Below are 17,309 nucleotides of genomic sequence, written 5' to 3'. Positions count from 1 at the left end.
TAAAGGGTTGTAGTTTGAATAGCACCATGACAACATTCTGATCACTGCGCAGGTGCATGTTTGCTTGTATACAATTGTTTGAAAATTGTCTCTTGATATTTGGCTGCTCAGTCCTTACCCATTGGTTGGGGAAGATCTGCACAAGGCAGTGATCAGAATACTGCATTTCTGGCCTAGGAATATCCATGCAGCAGTTCTTCAGTGTCTACAAACTGCTAACAGACCAACTAGCAACATGTATTTTATTTCAGAGTTTACTTACAAGTTCTGAGGGAAAGGTGACAGAAAAACTATTTTTAAAAATTGTTTGGGGGGGGGGGCAATGAAAGACAAAGCTGAACAGAAAATAAAAATATGTCCTGGATATTTGTATATTGTTTGAGTGCAGCTTAATCATTTTTAAGAGTGTCTTGGACTTGATTATATGTTTCTTTACTCCACTGCAGTATTTTTGCAACAGTAATATACCACTTTGAAACCTGTTCAGTTCCATTTAATGGTTTGTTGATATTCCTTTGTGCTAAAAATACTTAAGGTAATTTTTATATCCTTTGGAAGATGGTCTATTAATGTAATGGAGACTCAGTGACTACAGTTCATTGTTAAATGCAATGGGTTCAGTGGCAATAAACAATTGGTCTCCTGGCTGGACCAAAGAATGACAGTGATGATAAAATACTCTTAATCTTATTCAATTCACTGAAGTGGTTTTGTAATATTAATTCCAAATGCTTGAACTGTTTATATCATTTGTTTCATCCATCTGTACTGTTTTGCTTGTCTCTGGATAATCTGGCGAATTTAAATCAACTGATCTTTATTTAAAACAAAAGTGTATTCACTTTATTTTTGAAATGGAATGTCATCTTTCTGTAATAATTTTGCAAGTCATGTTTTAAAATGTACTTGTAAGTGGTGCATAAATATGAATGAATCTGATTTCCTCCTTTCTCCTTCCCAATATCCCTTTCCCCTCCATTTTGATGCCTCACTAAAACAATTAAATGTCCAGACACACACAGGATGCATTTATTGCAACTTACATTTGGAAACTATTACATGAGCTTCCCCTGGCTGCCCTACTGTTCTAAAGTACATTGAAGTCTTTATAAAGGGTCTGCTTCCATGTTATGTCAAATGTAAGGACACAATTGGCCTCACTCCAGTTGATCAGCCTTTCGGTACTGTGTTTGGTAAAGCTGCTGTCCCCCAGCAACAAGACACTGTGCTGAAGTGAAAAAGCTTAAAAGGAGGGTTATTTCATTGACATGGCTGAAGTTTTCCCTGTCACAAACATTAACTGTATTTTTTTTCAAGCTTATGGCATAATTAATGTTTTTCTGATGTTTCTTGAAATTTCCGTTGCTCCATTTAGTTTTAAATTGATAAAACTTGACATGCTGATTAGTAGATACCTAAATATTCTGCCTGTTATTCTGACTGTGCTAAAGATAATTCATTTTTTGAGGGTTACTTAAAGATGGGAAAGGCAACCTGTCTGATGAACCTGTGCACAGCAGTTCTGAGAATATTTTAAGGTTAAACCACTGAAATTTGTAGCCATTTCTACATTTGCTGCATAGTTTGAGATGGTAATATTGGTTGATCAGACCTCTGGCCATTAAGTTAGTTAAATGTTATAGAAACATAGAAAATAAATGCAGGAGTAGCCAATTCAGCCCTTTAAGCCTGCACCACCTTTCAATAGATCATGACTGACAATGCAATTTTAGTTTCCCACTCCCGCTTTCTCTCCATACCCCTTGATACCTTTAGCCACAAGGGCCATGTCAAGCTCACCCTTGAATATATATAACAAAGTACCCCCAACAGCTTTCTATGGTAGAGAATTTCACAGGTTCACAACTTTCTGAATAAAGAATTCTTCCTCATCTCAGTTCTGAATGGCTTACTCCTTATACTTGGACTATGACCCCTAGTTCTGGACTTCCCCAGCATTCTTCCCACATCTAGCCTATCCAGTCTCTTCAGGATTTTGTACGGTTCTATGAGATCTGTCCCCTATTCTTCTAAATTCCAATTTAGAATTTCAATTCCACCAGCTTATAGTCCAACAGGTTTAATTGGAAGCATTAGCTTTCGGAGTGCTGCTCCTTCATCAGGTGGTTGTGGAGTACACGGAGCAGTGCTCCAAAAGCTAGTGCTTCCAATTAAACCTGTTGGACTATAACCTGGTGTTGTGTGATTTGTAACTCTGACTAATAAGGATTTCCTTCAGTTCCTCCTCCGTGGTTGATCGTGTGTCCCCTAACGTTTCCTGAAGGTTATTTGTGTCCTACTTAGTGAATCAGATCCAAAGTGTTTGTTCACCTACCAGAATACGTTCCAAAAATCCATGCAGGTAGCCCCCACTATCCAAAACTAGAGCCTTCCCAGTAAATCTTTCATAATCTGGAAATGGCATAAACTGGAGGTATATTATTTAAATATGAAAAAGTATCACAGATTTTCGTTAAAGCGAAAATCCTTTTTGGATTCGTGAAAGCAGGTACTATGTAGGTCTTTTGTAAAAGCGAATTTGCGTAGAGTCAACGTTCAAAAATCGGAGATACCTGTACATCAAATTGCACATATTGTAGTGTGGGAGGAAGAGGAGAAGATGAATCTTCAAGTTACTGTTTAGCATTTATTGCAGTGATGCTGAGCATATAATTGCTACTGACTCAGAATCGATCATTGGCAATAATTAATTAGGAAATGGAAAGACTCTGTTTAAAATATGTGACAACTGTGTCTGTTGCATTTAAACATGCTTGTGTATATCACAATGAGTAATGATCTTTTATTGATCTCAGTAACCGGCTCAGCAGAAACTGTGCAGTATAGAAATTAATTGTTTTAAAATGAAAATTGTAAATAGTTGTGCATATTTTTTGGAAATAGATTTATCATACAAGTGAAATACAATGACATTATTGGGTGTTTGGACTTGATAATACAAGGTTTGGATTACCGCCACACAAAGGTTCTGAGACTGCCAGGGTATATTATAATGATTTGTTTTGACCTTCTGTCACTAAGCTAGGATGGTATGAGGTGGAGATAGCCATTCATACTTACAAATACATAAATTGTAGCATACAGTTTGTCAATTTCAATATTTAGTCAGCAAAAATTATTTTGCATCTTTGTAAGTAGGAAAGTTTTCAATTATTTCATTTGGGAAGTGTCAGATTATACTGTTTTAATCGCACTCAAAGTTTTCATAAATTTTCAGCACTGCAAGCTGTATACTTTTTTCAAGTTAATTAAAATTTCTAATAAGACTGATTATTGTTTAGCCTCTGCAAACAGTTGAAGACTCCACCAGTAGTGAGAGTCCTGAATGGGTGTTAGATATATTGGCTGGTTGACCTATTTCCACTTCTTCTCTCAGGCTGGGTATTACGGCTGATTACAATGCTCAGTTGACTTAACCAAGGCTGAAAGTTGAACCTGGTGCTTTCCTGATCTTTATGTTAACTGACTGTTTGGAAGCTTCAACTTTTCCACTTCCTTCTCATGGTCCAGTAAAGGGAAGATAATTTATTTATAACACATGCTAAGTTGTTTGGACAGTATGTCATTGCAGTATTTTTTAGTTAGGTCAGAGTGTTACAAAATCTGCCTGAAGTAACTTCAGGCCATTGTGTCCACGCCAGCCATCTGACACTGTCTACTTGTTTTCCGGCCCTTGACCTGTAGCCTTCTATGCAATAGTGTTTGAAGTGTTCATCTAAACACTTCCTAAATATTTGAGAGGGTTCTTGCCTCTAACGCACTTTCAGGCAGTGAGTTCAAGATAGTTCCCACCCTCTGGGTGAAACACAATTTACTCAAAATCACTCTAAATCTGCCTTTACCTTAAGTATGGGACTCTGGCTATAGACTCTTCCACTAAGGGGACTCTTCTAATCTGTCCTATCTCCGCCTCCGCCTCCGCCTCCTCCTCCTCCTGCCCCCCCACCCCCTAATTTTGTACATCTTAATCCAATTCCCTGTAAGTCTTCTATGCTGCAGGGAAATTAACTCCACCCTGTCTCGTCTGTCTCCATGCTCTAGCCCAGGCAATTTCCCCTCCAAGTCACTTGACATCCTGACTTGGAAATATAGAAATATTTTTAAAATCATAGAAAATAGAAGGAATAGCTTTTCAACCCCTCAAGCCTGCTTTGCCACTCATTATGATCATGGCTGACCATTGAGCTCAATGCCCTACGCCAGCTGTCTCCCAATATCTCTTGAATTCCCTTGGCTACAAGAGCTATATCAACCTCATCTTTGAATAGACACAATATTTTGGCCTCAGCCACTTTCTATGGTAGTGAATTCCACAGGCTCACTGCTGTCTGAGAAATTTCTTCTCATCTCACTCTTAACAGATTTACTCCTAATGCTTTTGACTCCTTGTTCTGGACTCCCCACAATCCTTCCTGCATCTAATCTATCCAACCTTGTTAAAATTTTATAGATTTCTATGACACCACCCCTCATTCTTCTAAACTCCAGTGAGTACAATCAGAAACAACTCAACTTCTCCTCATGTGTCAATCCTGCCATCCCATGAATCAGTTTAGTAAACCTTCAGTGCACTCTCACTTTTTGTCACCATTCTTTTACTGTTGATCGGTCAAAATCTTGGAACTCCCTCCCAATGCCATTGTGGGCTCTAACTAAAACCAAATGGGCTGCAGTGGCTCACGAAGGCAGCTCACCACCAACTTCTCAAGGACAGCTGGAGATCAGGAATAAATGCTGGCCCAGCTCAACCAGCAACACTCACCTCCCATGAATGAATGAAACAATCTCTTCTGCGCCCTCTCTTTTTAATCACATCATTCCAATAGTGTATGAGATCTTGTCAAAATCCTTAATGAAATTCATGTAGATCCACCAATTGCAACCCATATCTGCACACTTAGTCACCTCCTCGAAAACTTACACTCAAATTTGTAAGACATGATCTCCCCTGACAAAATAATGTTGACGATCCTTGATTAATGCTTTCCTCTCCAAGTAGAGATGAGTTCTGCGCCTCAGAATCTATTTCAATAGTTCCCCTACCCCTGGTCTGCAAGTTTTTCGTTTTTCCTTACCATCCCATCTTAAATAATTGTACCAAATTAGCTGCCCTTCTGTTCTCTGGCACCTCTTCAGTGGCCATCCTTTACCATTACAAGAGCATACTGGCCTTGCACTTTTACTGTTTCGTTTTTGAAGAACTCTCATTTCTGTGATGTAGAGGTACCTGCTCTTAGTCCACTTTGACCAGTTCCTGTCTTATCATATTAAAATTGGCCTTCCACAGTCCGTAACATTACTCACAATCTTGATTCTGTCCTCTCTTTGTCCTTTTCCTTTTCCTAAAAAGCTCACTAGATAAATTTTAACTGTTGTGCCGCCTTTAAGTCCTGTACACTGTCTGATGGGGAGACTGTGACATTAAGGTAACCTAACTCGATTAATCATTTTGGGGATGTGGGTTCAAAACATATTATGGCAGGTGATGAAATTTGAATTCAGTAAAAATGTGGTGTGAAAATCTTGTCTAATGGCAACCATATATAAACATTCTTGTAAAAACCCACCTGATTGCTAATGTCCTTTTAGGGAAGGAAATCTGTTGTTCCCTACCTGCTCTGGCTTCCTGTGACTCTCGACTCTCAGCACTGTCGTTAACTCTCTGAAAAGGCCAAGCAAGCCACTGGGTTTGAGGGCAGTTAAGGCTGGGCATTAAATGTTGACCTAGCTACTTGCACTCATAACCCATGAAAGAGTTAGGCAAAAGTTCTGAGTTAGTATTGGAAAGCTTGAAATCCCTTACAATTGTTGCTGTTATTTTTAAACTTCATTGTGATCTGCCTGCATATCTGCCCTCTGTATCTCTTGTGATTGTTTTGGGCGACTGTAGTACTCTCCTAACAGTGTGATTGTCCCTTTTATTTGTCTATAAATTTTACCTAAATGGCCTCATTTGAGGAAAACTGAAGAACTGCAGGTGCTGGAAATCAGAAACAAAACCAGAACTTGCTGAAACATTTTGGCAAGTACGGCAGCATCTGTGGCAAGAAAGCAGAGTTAACATTTTGGGTGTAGTGACCCTTCTTCATAAGTTCTAAATTTTCTCAGCAGTAAAATGAGGGTGATTGGATTGCTATACTGAGAGCTATGTGAACTCTGTGGGCTGAATAGCAGCCTCCTGACAATTATCTCTCAGACTTAATTTTGACCTGTCAGTGTAAAGTAGGCATTGTTCTTATTTGTCTTTGTTTTATATGTATCATGGAGGGAACTACGTACATCTTTTCTTCTCAAAAAATAACTTTTGATTTCCTTTACAGAGCAACTGTGGTGAGAAGATCAGAATCCGCAAAGTGTTGATGAACTCGCCGGAGATAATTACGATTGGTCTGGTCTGGGACTCTGATCATTCTGATCTTGCTGAAGATGTGATCCATAGCCTAGGAACGTGCCTCAAGTTGGGAGATGTAAGATGACCATAGCTGTTTATTATTGCACAATAAGGGGGAAAAAAATCTAAATTCTCAAAAATATTAACAACAAGAACTCTAAAAGCAGATTCAGTAGGGGATTAGGTTTAATTGAAGTAAAGTAATGGCAAAGGAAAATATAGTTGGATTTACGTGCGCAATTTTCCGAAGGTCAAAAGATTAAGGAATCCAATCTAATGGATTGGAAAATTGTAAATGCTGCTATTGCATCAAGGATGAGCAGGAGGACACTGGACACTGCAGGCCTATCAGTTTGACACCAGATGTGGATAAATTTCTAGAAATGTTCAGAGCTGGAGTGACTGAACATTTGGATAAGTATTAACTGATAATTGTAGATTTATGATGGATATGTCATGGTGGACTAAGCTTTCTGAATTGCTTAAGACCAGTAACAAGGTGCATAGGAAATGCATTTAGACGTTGTCAAACGGGCTTCAATTTTCTTCAGACCAAAGGGCCTCTTCTGTTTTCTGCTAAGTATGTACCAGTCAGGCAGGGATTAAAGGGTCTTGTGAGGGAGCCGTGGTTTAATAAGGAATTGGAATCCCTTGTGAAAGGGAAAAGGGCGGCCTATGTAAAGATGAGGCGTGAAGGTTCAGTTGGGGCGATTGAGAGTTATAAGGTAGCCAGGAAGGATCTAAAGAGAGAGCTAAGAGCAGCGAGAAGGCTTTCTATAGGTATGTCAGGAATAAAAGGATGAATAGGCTAGGTATCGGTCCAGTCAAGGATAGTAGTGGGAAGTTGTGTGTGGAGGCGGAGGAGATTGGAGAGACACTAAATCAATACTTTTCGTCAGTATTCACTCAGGAACAGGACACTGTTGCTGATGTGAATATTGAGTCACAAGTGATTAGAATGGATGGCCTTGAGGTATGTAGGGAAGAGGTCTGGGGAATACTGGAAAGGATGAAAATAGATAAGTCCCCTGGGCCTGATGGCATTTATCCTAGGATCCTCTGGGAAGATAGGGAGGAGATAGCAGAGCCATTGGCCTTGATTTTTATGTCGTCGTTGTCTACGGGAATAGTGCCAGAAGACTGGAGGATAGCGAATGTGGCCCCCTTGTTCAAGAAGGGGAGTAGAGATAGCCCTAGTAACTATATAGGCCAATGAGTCTCACTTCTGTTGTGGGCAAAGTCTTAGAGAGAATTGTAAGGGATAGGATTTATGAACATCTGGATGTGATCAAGGATAGTCAGCATGGTTTTGTGAAGGGCAGGTCGTGCCTCACAAACCTTATTGAGTTCTTTGAGAAGGTGACCAAGGAAGTGGACGAGGGTAAAGCAGTAGATGTGTGTATATGGATTTTAGCAAGGCGTTTGATAAGGTACCCTGTGGTAGGCTAATGCAAAAACTACGGAGGTATGACATTGAGGGTGCATTAGAGGTTTGGATTAGGAATTGGCTGGCTGGAAGGAGACAGAGGGTAGTAGTTGATGGTATAGGTTCATCTTGGAGTGCAGTTACTAGCGGTGTTCCACAAGGATCTGTTTTGGGACCATTGCTGTTTGTCATTTTTATAAATGACCTAGAGGAGGGGCTTGAAAGCTGGGTGAGCAAGTTTGCGGATGACATGAAAGTCGGTGGAGTTGTGGACAGTGAAGAAGGATGTGGCAGGTTACAGCGGGATATAGATAAGTTGCAGAGCTGGGCAGAAAGGTGGCAAATGGAATTCAATGTAGCTAAGTGTGAAGTCATTCACTTTGGTAGGAGTAACAAGAAGATGGGTTACTGTGCTAATGGTAGGCTACTTGGTAGTGTGGATGAGCAGAGGGATCTTGGTGTCCATGTACACAGATCTCTGAAATTTGCCACCCAGGTAAATAGTGCTGTGAAGAAGGCATATGGCGTACTGGGCTTTATTGGTAGAGGAATTGAGTTCCGGAATCCTGAGATCATGTTGCAGTTGTATAAGACTCTGGTGCGGCCTCATCTGGAGTATTGTGTGCAGTTTTGGTCGCCATACTATAGGAAGGGTGTGGAGGCATTGGAACGAGTGCAGAGGAGGTTTACCAGGATGTTGTCCGGCATGGTAGGAAGATTGTATGAGGAAAGGCTGAGGCACTTGGGGCTGTTCTCATTGGAGAAAAGAAGGTTTAGGGGATATTTGATAGAGGTGTACAAGATGATTAGGGGTTTAGATAGGGTTGACAGTGAGAACCTTTTTCTGTTAATGGAGTCAGCTGTTACTAGGGGACACAGCTTTAAATTAAGGGGTGGTAGGTATAAGACAGATGTTAGGGGTAGATTCTTTACTCAGCGGGTTGAGAGTTCATGGAATGCCCTGCCAGTAGCAGTGGTGGACTCTCCCTCTTTATGGTCATTTAAGCGGGTATTGGATAAGCATGTGGAGGTTATTGGGCTAGTGTAGGTTAGGTAGGCTTCAGTCGGCGCAACGTCGAGGGCCGAAGGGCCTGTACTGCGCTTTTTTTTTGTGTTCTATGTTCTAAACGTCTATGAGCATTTGCCGTAATTTAAATTATGTGCGGAGAAATCAAAGATAACATTTTGGGTCCAGCAGCCCAATGTTAACTCTGATTTCTCTTCACAGATGCTGCCAGACGTGCTGAGCTTTTCTAGGAACTCCTATTTTTGTTTTTGATTTACAGCATCTGCAGTTTTTTTGGGTTTTTTATTTAGTTCTAATGCAGTTCTTTGATTTGAGTTAGTGCTGCTTCCTTTGCCTCTCATCATTTGAAGTGCAAGTCATCTGTTAATATTGTAGCTTTATAACCTAGTTTGTAAAGAACTATTCATTTATAACTCTCAAATTTATTATTCTGATTAAATCACAGAATCATTTGGAGCCATTTGGCCAGTCATGCCTTCAAACAAGCATCGTTACAAGTGTCAATCTCCTTTTATCCCCTTACCCTTGCACACTATTTGTATTCAAATAATTATCCACCCTCTTGAACTCAATTGATCCTGGCTCCACTATGTTTCATATCCGATATGTGAAAACATTGTCATCTTTACCACATTTAAACCTTACCAGGCAGGAACAACTCCTCCCCATCTACTCTATCCAGCCTGCTCATGGTTTTGAAAACCTCTTCTCTCCAAGGAGAGCAGTCCTGACTTCTTCCATTTACCCTCCTAACTGCAGTTTCTCATTCTTAGAACCATTCTCATAAACCTCTTCTGCACTCTCTCCAATGCATTCACATCTTTCCTCTAATGTGATGCCCACAACTGTACACTGTACACCAGTTATAGCACATATCTTAGAGGTTCAACATCAAATCCTTGCCCTGTACTCTAAGCCTCTTTTAATAAAGCCAAGGACACTGATTCATTAATTGCTATTTACACCTGTCTCGCACCTTGAATGATCTAATGGAATTGGTAGAACATTAGGAGTTCATGTAGGCATGAAAGTGGCATGTGTTGGTAGTTTTAGAACACTTTTATTTTGACATTGCCCACCATCTCTATGGTGGAAATCAGCATTGAAGTTACTGACGAGCAATCTACTTGATATTTTGAACATTTATTTTGTATTTTAAGGTCAGTTTTGGCTGCAAAAGATTATAGGCTAATTCATTTGAAGACATTCATTATTGGAAAAATACTGTTGAACTAATGTACCGCTTCACCATTTAGTTACATGCATTGCACCATTTCTGTGAATGTTATGCATTACTGTGGCTCATGAGCCAGCTTAGGTGCTATTGTAGATTAAAATGTACAGGCCACAATGTATTTCTGTCCTCTGCTTATTAGTGTCTGAATTGTGTTTGCACTTTGTAGATTTAGCGAAAGATTTGCTAGTTTCCATTTTTGTGCCATTTTTCAATTCTCTTTATAGAAGATGAGAATAACTGTTTGCTGTTGCCTTAGCAACACAAGTTTATAGCTTTTTAAAATGTAATTGTACTGAATGGAAACATTTGAGACTATAAATGTAGATCAGAAATTTAGAAAAAAGTCTGGGAGTATCCATTGATTGCACTGCATTTTTCTCTAAACAGTCGCTGTCAGGTCTGGAATGCAGAAATAAAATCAGTGAAGAACTGATTAAATAACTCAGCAGTCACAGCATTTGTTATGGCAACTGTCTGTTCCTTTTTATTAAGTTGCCTTGCCAATTTGAATCTATTGTCCACATTCCATGGCTGATTGTCATGTGTTTTTTTCAATACAGTGGAAAAAAAAGCAAAATAAAAACCCTTTCTGAATTTAAAAATGAAATACATTATATGTTTCTGGGTCCAAATTCAGATTACAAATATAAATCATATTTCACTAATTCTACAATAGAATTTTAAATGTAGACTCAGTCCACTGCCTAGAATCTCTATTGATAAAGGTTTTAATGTGGTTGACAAAGGCACAAATATTGAAAAGCATAAAATGTATTAACACAAAATCGTTTTTTGTTAATTTAGAGTTGTCCCCACCACCCTCCCCCTCTTAGTTTGAGCTTATCATGGTGTACTCTTGGTGAGTCTTAACTGAGGCCGAAAGAGTATACCAAGGAGTACAGAAATCTCACAGCATTTATGGTCCTCCCAGATCTTTTATTTCCAGCTATGCATCCGCGCACTCTTGGGTTCTAATTCTCTCGTTAATAAACAGTGGCCAGTAAACCCCCTTGGGTAATTTGTGGAATGTTTAGGAGCCTTGATGTCTGCAACATTGTATTGTTTCCAACAAGGTCAAACAATAGGCATAAACAGCACCCCATGCTCTTAAATTGAAACATTGACTAGCATATAAAAAAGCTTGATTTCAGGTAATTTAGTCAATGTTTTATCTTGTTCATTGGTCGATGGACTAAGATTTGCCATTTTGCTTTCTGAAAAGCACAAATACCTAAAGCGGCAATTGACATAATCTCTTACCATTGTAAACCAGGCTGATTAGACATAGCCTGCCATAATTTAATCTGTCTTTTATTGGATATCCTTTGTATTTTGCAGCTTTTCTATCGGGTGACAGATGATAAAGCTAAACACACAGAGCTCTATTTGGTAGGGATGGTGTGTTACTATGGTAAACACTATTCTACCTTCTTTTTCCAAACAAAAATTCGCAAGTGGATGTATTTTGATGATGCCCATGTGAAAGAGGTAGGAGGTCTTTACCTAAAACGCTGCATTATTGTCATTGATGTATTTTTTTTTAAGAGACATTAAATTCTTGGCCTCCAAATGACTGATCACCTAGAGATGAATGTAGCTCATTAATAAGATAACTGTGACAGCCGTGACTTTAGCCGTCTTATGCTTTGCTTATACCTTTACTTCCCATGTGCATGATTTAGAATGTTGTTTGAACTGTAAATTCTGACAACTGCGTGAAAGAATGTAAGCCATTCCCCTGCCACCCCCTATATGTATAAAAGCACATGCATAATGAAGGTGTGTGGAATGGTCGGAACATTTTCCCTCTCAGTAATTTCATCTGAATGCTGCAATGTTTAATTCAGAACCATGCCACCTGTAGGATTTACTGGTTGTATGCAATGTTACCTAAATATATCTGTGACTATGCAGCCTTTTTCTTCTACTTTTCTCCTACTTTTACCTCTATATGCAATTCTCAGTTGAGATTGCCAATTGAAAATAGTTGCTCTTGTTCCTTTTTACATAAAAGCATCTGACCCAAATTAGGAATGAGTTCCCTGTTTGTTACTGTTGCAAGGAGCTTTCGCTCCAGTTCCCACAAACGGTCAGAAATAAATTAGCATGTAACATGACTAAGTACAGTTTAAGTTTTATGAAGGCCATATTTTTAGACATTTTTGTATTATGAATGCCAGTTTCACAAAAATTGAAACAGTTCATGCGGATAAGGCAGTACAGTAACAAATCCAGTGTTGCAATTCTTCATACTTTTGATTTAGATTGGACCCAAGTGGAAGGACGTACTGACCAGATGCATTAAGAGCCACTATCAACCGTTACTACTTTTGTATGCAGATCCGAGAGGCACCCCTGTGTCTGTACAGGATCTGGCCCTAGCAGATTCTCACCAGTACAGGACCTGTTATGACAGCGAAGATTCAGGTAATTATAACTTTAAAATTTACAAGACATTAGAGAGATTTACAGGAATAGTTTCAGGGATGAGGACTTCAGTTACTTGAATGGGTTGGAGCAGTTGAATCGTTCTCCTTGAAGAAGGAAACATTGAGCAGAACTTTGGTGGAGGTTTTCAAAATCATGAGGCACCTGGACAGATTGTGAACTGTGGGGAGATTGTGTAAAACTTCAGAACGACAAAGTTTAGAGGCATGAGCAAACAAATATTCGATGCAGAAACGGAGAAGTGATTCATTATGGTAGGAAGAACATGGAGAGATAATATAAAATAAAGACCAGAGCTCTAAAGGGGGTGCCGAAGTCATGGTGCACAAATCATTGAAGGTAGCAGGACAAGTTGAAAGAACAGTTAAATAGCGTGCAGCATCCGAAGCTTTATTAATAGAGACGTAGAGTCCAAAAGAGAGAAAGTTATATCGATCTCAACTGCAGTTCTAGAAAGAAAGTATTACAGAAAGTGCAGAAGAGTTGAAAGAAAATGGCTCCAGGGTGAGAAACTTCAATTAAGTAGGTGGATTAAAGACTTTAGGACTGTTAGCATTAATATAAAGTGACTAACAAAAGATCCAAAGATGACGGAAGAAACCATTTTTCATCTAACAGCTGTTTAGATCTGGAATGCACTATCTAAAAAATAGATGCAGACTACTGCACTCTTCTCTTTCAAGAGTGGGGGACACTAAAGGAGGAAAAATGTTGGGGCTTTGGTGTAAAGGCAGGACATTGGGATTAATTCAAATGTTGTTAAAACAATCATAAATTAAATAGGCCAAAGTGGGTGACACGGTGGCACAGTGGTTAGCACTGCTGCCTCGCAGCGCCAAGAAACCCGGGTTCAATTCTCTCCTCAGACGACTCTGTGTGTGGAGTTTGCACATTCTCCCTGTGTCTGCGTGGGTTTCCTCCGGGTGCTCCAGTTTCCTCCCACAATCCAAAAATGTGCAGGTTAGGTGAATTGGCCATGCTAAGTTGCCCGTAGTGTTAGGTGAAGGGGTAAAGGTAGGAGAATGGGTTTGGGTGGGTTACGCATCGGCGGTGTGAACTTGTTGGGCCAAAGGGCCTGTTTCCAAACTGAAAGTAATCTAATCTAATCTAACTTGCTTCTGGACTGTCACATTCTACAATTGTATAATTATTCACAGGTGAATAAAATCTCTCTAGTTGAATTTGATTCAACATTGACGTTTTGAGGAACAGGACTGTCAGAATATTTTAAATCAAATTCTCTTCCAAACCACAAACCATCCCAATTTGGGAATAAATTACTGTTCCTTCATAATTCCTGGATCAAAGTCCTGAAGTTTCCTATCTATGAGCAACAAATGGACTGCAACATTTCAAGACATTGACTCTCCACCACTGACTCAAAGGAAAATGGGGATGGGCAAAAAAATACTTGACTTATGATCATTTGACTATATTTCATGAATTAGTCCTTAAACATTGACATATAAATATTGCTTTTATGTTGTGGAATTGGTTTTCATGCCTTGTGAAATGATCAGTTTTTCCAAATGTTCACCAACAGTTGATTGTAACTTATTGTTCTTGGGAATATTTGACATGTCGAATGAGAGTGTCAGCTTTGTCTTTCCCTTTGTAAAAATGCCTCAAACCTTCTCAGGCTTTTTTGAAGGTTGTTCAGAATGCCATCAATAGAGTCGTGAGAGCAAATCATCTGCTTGTTTGGAGTCATAAAATAGAATTAGACAATGCCCACAAAAAAAACACTCTGCACATTTCTAGTGTATTGTCAATTGTTAAATGCCCTGCCAGTGTTCCTGAGATGCATCATTTTGTTCCCCAGTCTGTACTGTTATCGGGTTTAGCTTGCTCTTCAGTTATCCTTTACACTCTTAGGCTGTGAACCGCAAGCCAGGCACAAGAGAAGGTTGGGTAATGGCAGAATATCAGGCCTGATCATAGCACTGACTGACAAGACTACAATACGAATGAGTAACTGTCTTAGAAGTAATATATCACAAGGCACCAGAGGGCAACAGGTGCCGATGGAATGCGCTCAAGTAAAAGTTGTACTTCTGACACTAATGAGGGAAAAGGAGTTGTTAATTCTATGTTACACTTGTGCTCATTTGTTACCCCACATTTGCTGTGTCCAATCAATGACCAGACCAATACATTCGCAATCAAAGATTGCAAACCTTTCATTACCATTCTTTGTAGTCGTCTTTATGACTATTTTAGAGTCTTGAGATTGAGCTTTGCTTAATTCTGGTTTATGATTTTCCAGATGATGTAAACTGAATCATGGGGCAAGTTTGTGTGTGAAGTGTTTATTTGCTAAGCATAGTGTTTAGGTTTTCTTTCCTTTTAATACATTTCTATGTGCTCACCTTTATTAGTTATTTTTTTAAGCTGTTCTTTGAAAATTGTGGAGTTTGAAAGCCTTGTATGTAGATTAAGAATTGATTCATGGATGTACAGTGAAAATATTTGTGTTCCCTCTGCTAAATTTCATTCTCTTGAAAATGTTTGCCAAAACTAGTGACCCAAAGCCAATTTAGATGGCAGATGAAACAGCAATTTGTGATGAGTTGTGGATAGTCTTACTGAATGATTTTATGGCTTTCCTTTTTGTAGGAAGAGAGCCATCTATATCGAGTGACAGCAGAACAGATTCTTCTAATGAGAGCTACCATTACAAACACAGTCATCATGAATCTGCGATCAGCCATTTCTCCTCTGAGTCGCAGGGTACAGTGATTTATAACATGGAGATTGATACAGCCTCTCAAAGCAGCAGGGACACAGGTACTATAAATTTATAATTGAAGTGTAGCCCAAAGAATAGAAAATCAATATTTGCAGTCCAGATCCTGGCAAAATGCACTAAATTAAAATAATAAAGGATTGTAATTTCAGCAAAGGAAATTTTACTGTGGATGCTACAAATTGAAATGTTGTAAAAGCTGATAATACACTGATGCAATTCTCTTAAATTTACAACTCACTGAATGAGCCTTTAGAATTTTTCAGACATTTTAGAGATATAAGTAATTTTTTATGAGTATATGTCTTGTTGAAAGACTTGAAACTTGAATTTCCCTTTTTTAATCAAATCAGCTAATGCTGTCTTTTAATGTTTTGCAGTATGGAATTAATTTGGTAGCTAGAATTAAAATAGTCAATCAGCCAAAATATTCTGCACAAAGCTTGGAGAGCTGTTTGGATGTCAGTGATCTGGTCACTATAACAGTTTGATTACTATGTCTGTTTGCTGCACTTTGATCAGTTACATTTCACTTGTTAGTTTTGATCATGCTTAAATGGGTCACTGCTTGCCATGCCATGGTGAGCCTGGAAGATAACGGGAACAGGGAATGGGGAACTTTTTTGTTGGGAAGTGAGATTTTTCTAAAGAGGCTGCTGGTAACTCAGCAAATGTTGAATGTTCTCTGGCATTTGATCAAAATAGGTGATGCACAGGTTCAACAAGTAGTTCTTGTGTAAAGGGTTCTCGGAATAGCTCTGGAACCAGCTCACCATTGTAATGATGAGGAATCAAACACATAGTTCAAGGTGCATTGAGATGACAAGATTGAATGATTTTTGCTTATTTGGGGAGGGAGCTGGAAATAATGGCATGCGTAGATGTTGTAGCCAGACTATTCTTTGACAAAGCTGAAAATGTGTTGCTGGAAAAGCGCAGCAGGTCAGGCAGCATCTAAGGAACAGGAGAATCGACGTTTCGGGAATAAGCCCTTCTTCATTCCTGAAGAAGGGCTTATGCCCGAAATGTCAATTCTCCTGTTCCTTGGATGCTGCCTGACCTGCTGCGCTTTTCCAGCAACACATTTTCAGCTCTGATCTCCAGCATCTGCAGTCCTCACTTTCTCCTTCTATTCTTTGTCAAAGGCTATTATAACACCAGTCTTACAACTGAAGTAAATTATGACTAGTCTAGAACTAGACAACAGATAAGCACAGAGGTCCCGAAGAAGTTCACAAAAGTAATGCTCAGATAACTGTGTAGCAAAGCAGTTCCCCTGCATTTTAAATGTTTTGTTCATAAACTCTGTCTTTCATTTCATCTTAAAACAAAATCTCATCGATAAAGGAGTAATCTGCACACTTCCAGGAGCCGCTAAGCCGCTATTATGTCTGTAGGTGATGTCACCACCAATCAGTCTGTTGGTTAGGAAATGAAGGGCCAAGGAGAGGGACCTACACATTGCAGGGGAAGAGAAATTGTTGCTGCAGGTACCACTGCTTTCATTCTGGGATAGTGGAGCCAAATATGGGTGATTCCTTTGAACCGGTCAATAATGAATAAGATTAGAGAAAGAAGGTTCACTTGGACCACAGATAGGACAAGGCAGAGTAATGGACATTTGTGACATTGATTTGGATTTCTTTGTGGTAGGGATGGGAGCCTGATTGAAGAAATGGTGTGGATTTCTCAGTCAGTTCGGTTGAACACCTTTGGCCATGATGATGGGATTTCTTTGCATGTTAAGCAAATGGCTGACTAACTTTTTAAAGATAAAAGTCTGCTAATGTATACAATTTTAGTTTGAGGGATGTTTAATATTTAGTGCACAAATGCAACCTGACTTGAAGCTTGGAATAGATAGGAAGGTGTAGTTAGGAAAATTTTCACAGAAATCTGAAACAGCTACTGAAACATTATATTTGAGTATGCTTACTTGCTTTCCAAATCAAGCAAGTAAATTTAGTGAGGAGAGCTCTGTTACTTTCAGATATGAGGTCACTAACTACAGTT

The 17,309-nt window shown here is 39.2% G+C and overlaps 1 protein-coding gene across 3 annotated transcripts in view; it reads left to right on the top strand.

Moving 5' to 3' along the window:
- LOC132834902 (inactive ubiquitin carboxyl-terminal hydrolase 54-like) overlaps window positions 1-17,309 on the top strand; it is a 130,000-nt gene that overhangs the window by 87,014 nt on the left and 25,677 nt on the right. For all 3 annotated transcript variants that reach the window (XM_060854020.1, XM_060854021.1, XM_060854022.1), the window contains exons 8-11: window positions 6,342-6,488; window positions 11,441-11,590; window positions 12,367-12,529; window positions 15,167-15,337. In XM_060854020.1, coding sequence (XP_060710003.1) covers window positions 6,342-6,488; window positions 11,441-11,590; window positions 12,367-12,529; window positions 15,167-15,337 — 631 coding nt within the window. The remainder of the gene's footprint in view (window positions 1-6,341; window positions 6,489-11,440; window positions 11,591-12,366; window positions 12,530-15,166; window positions 15,338-17,309) is intronic.

This window comes from Hemiscyllium ocellatum, chromosome 43 (genome assembly GCF_020745735.1).
Source record: "Hemiscyllium ocellatum isolate sHemOce1 chromosome 43, sHemOce1.pat.X.cur, whole genome shotgun sequence".
Lineage (NCBI taxonomy): Eukaryota > Metazoa > Chordata > Chondrichthyes > Orectolobiformes > Hemiscylliidae > Hemiscyllium > Hemiscyllium ocellatum.
Note: the sequence above shows the minus strand (reverse complement) of the source record. Positions and strands in the feature narration are given on the sequence as shown.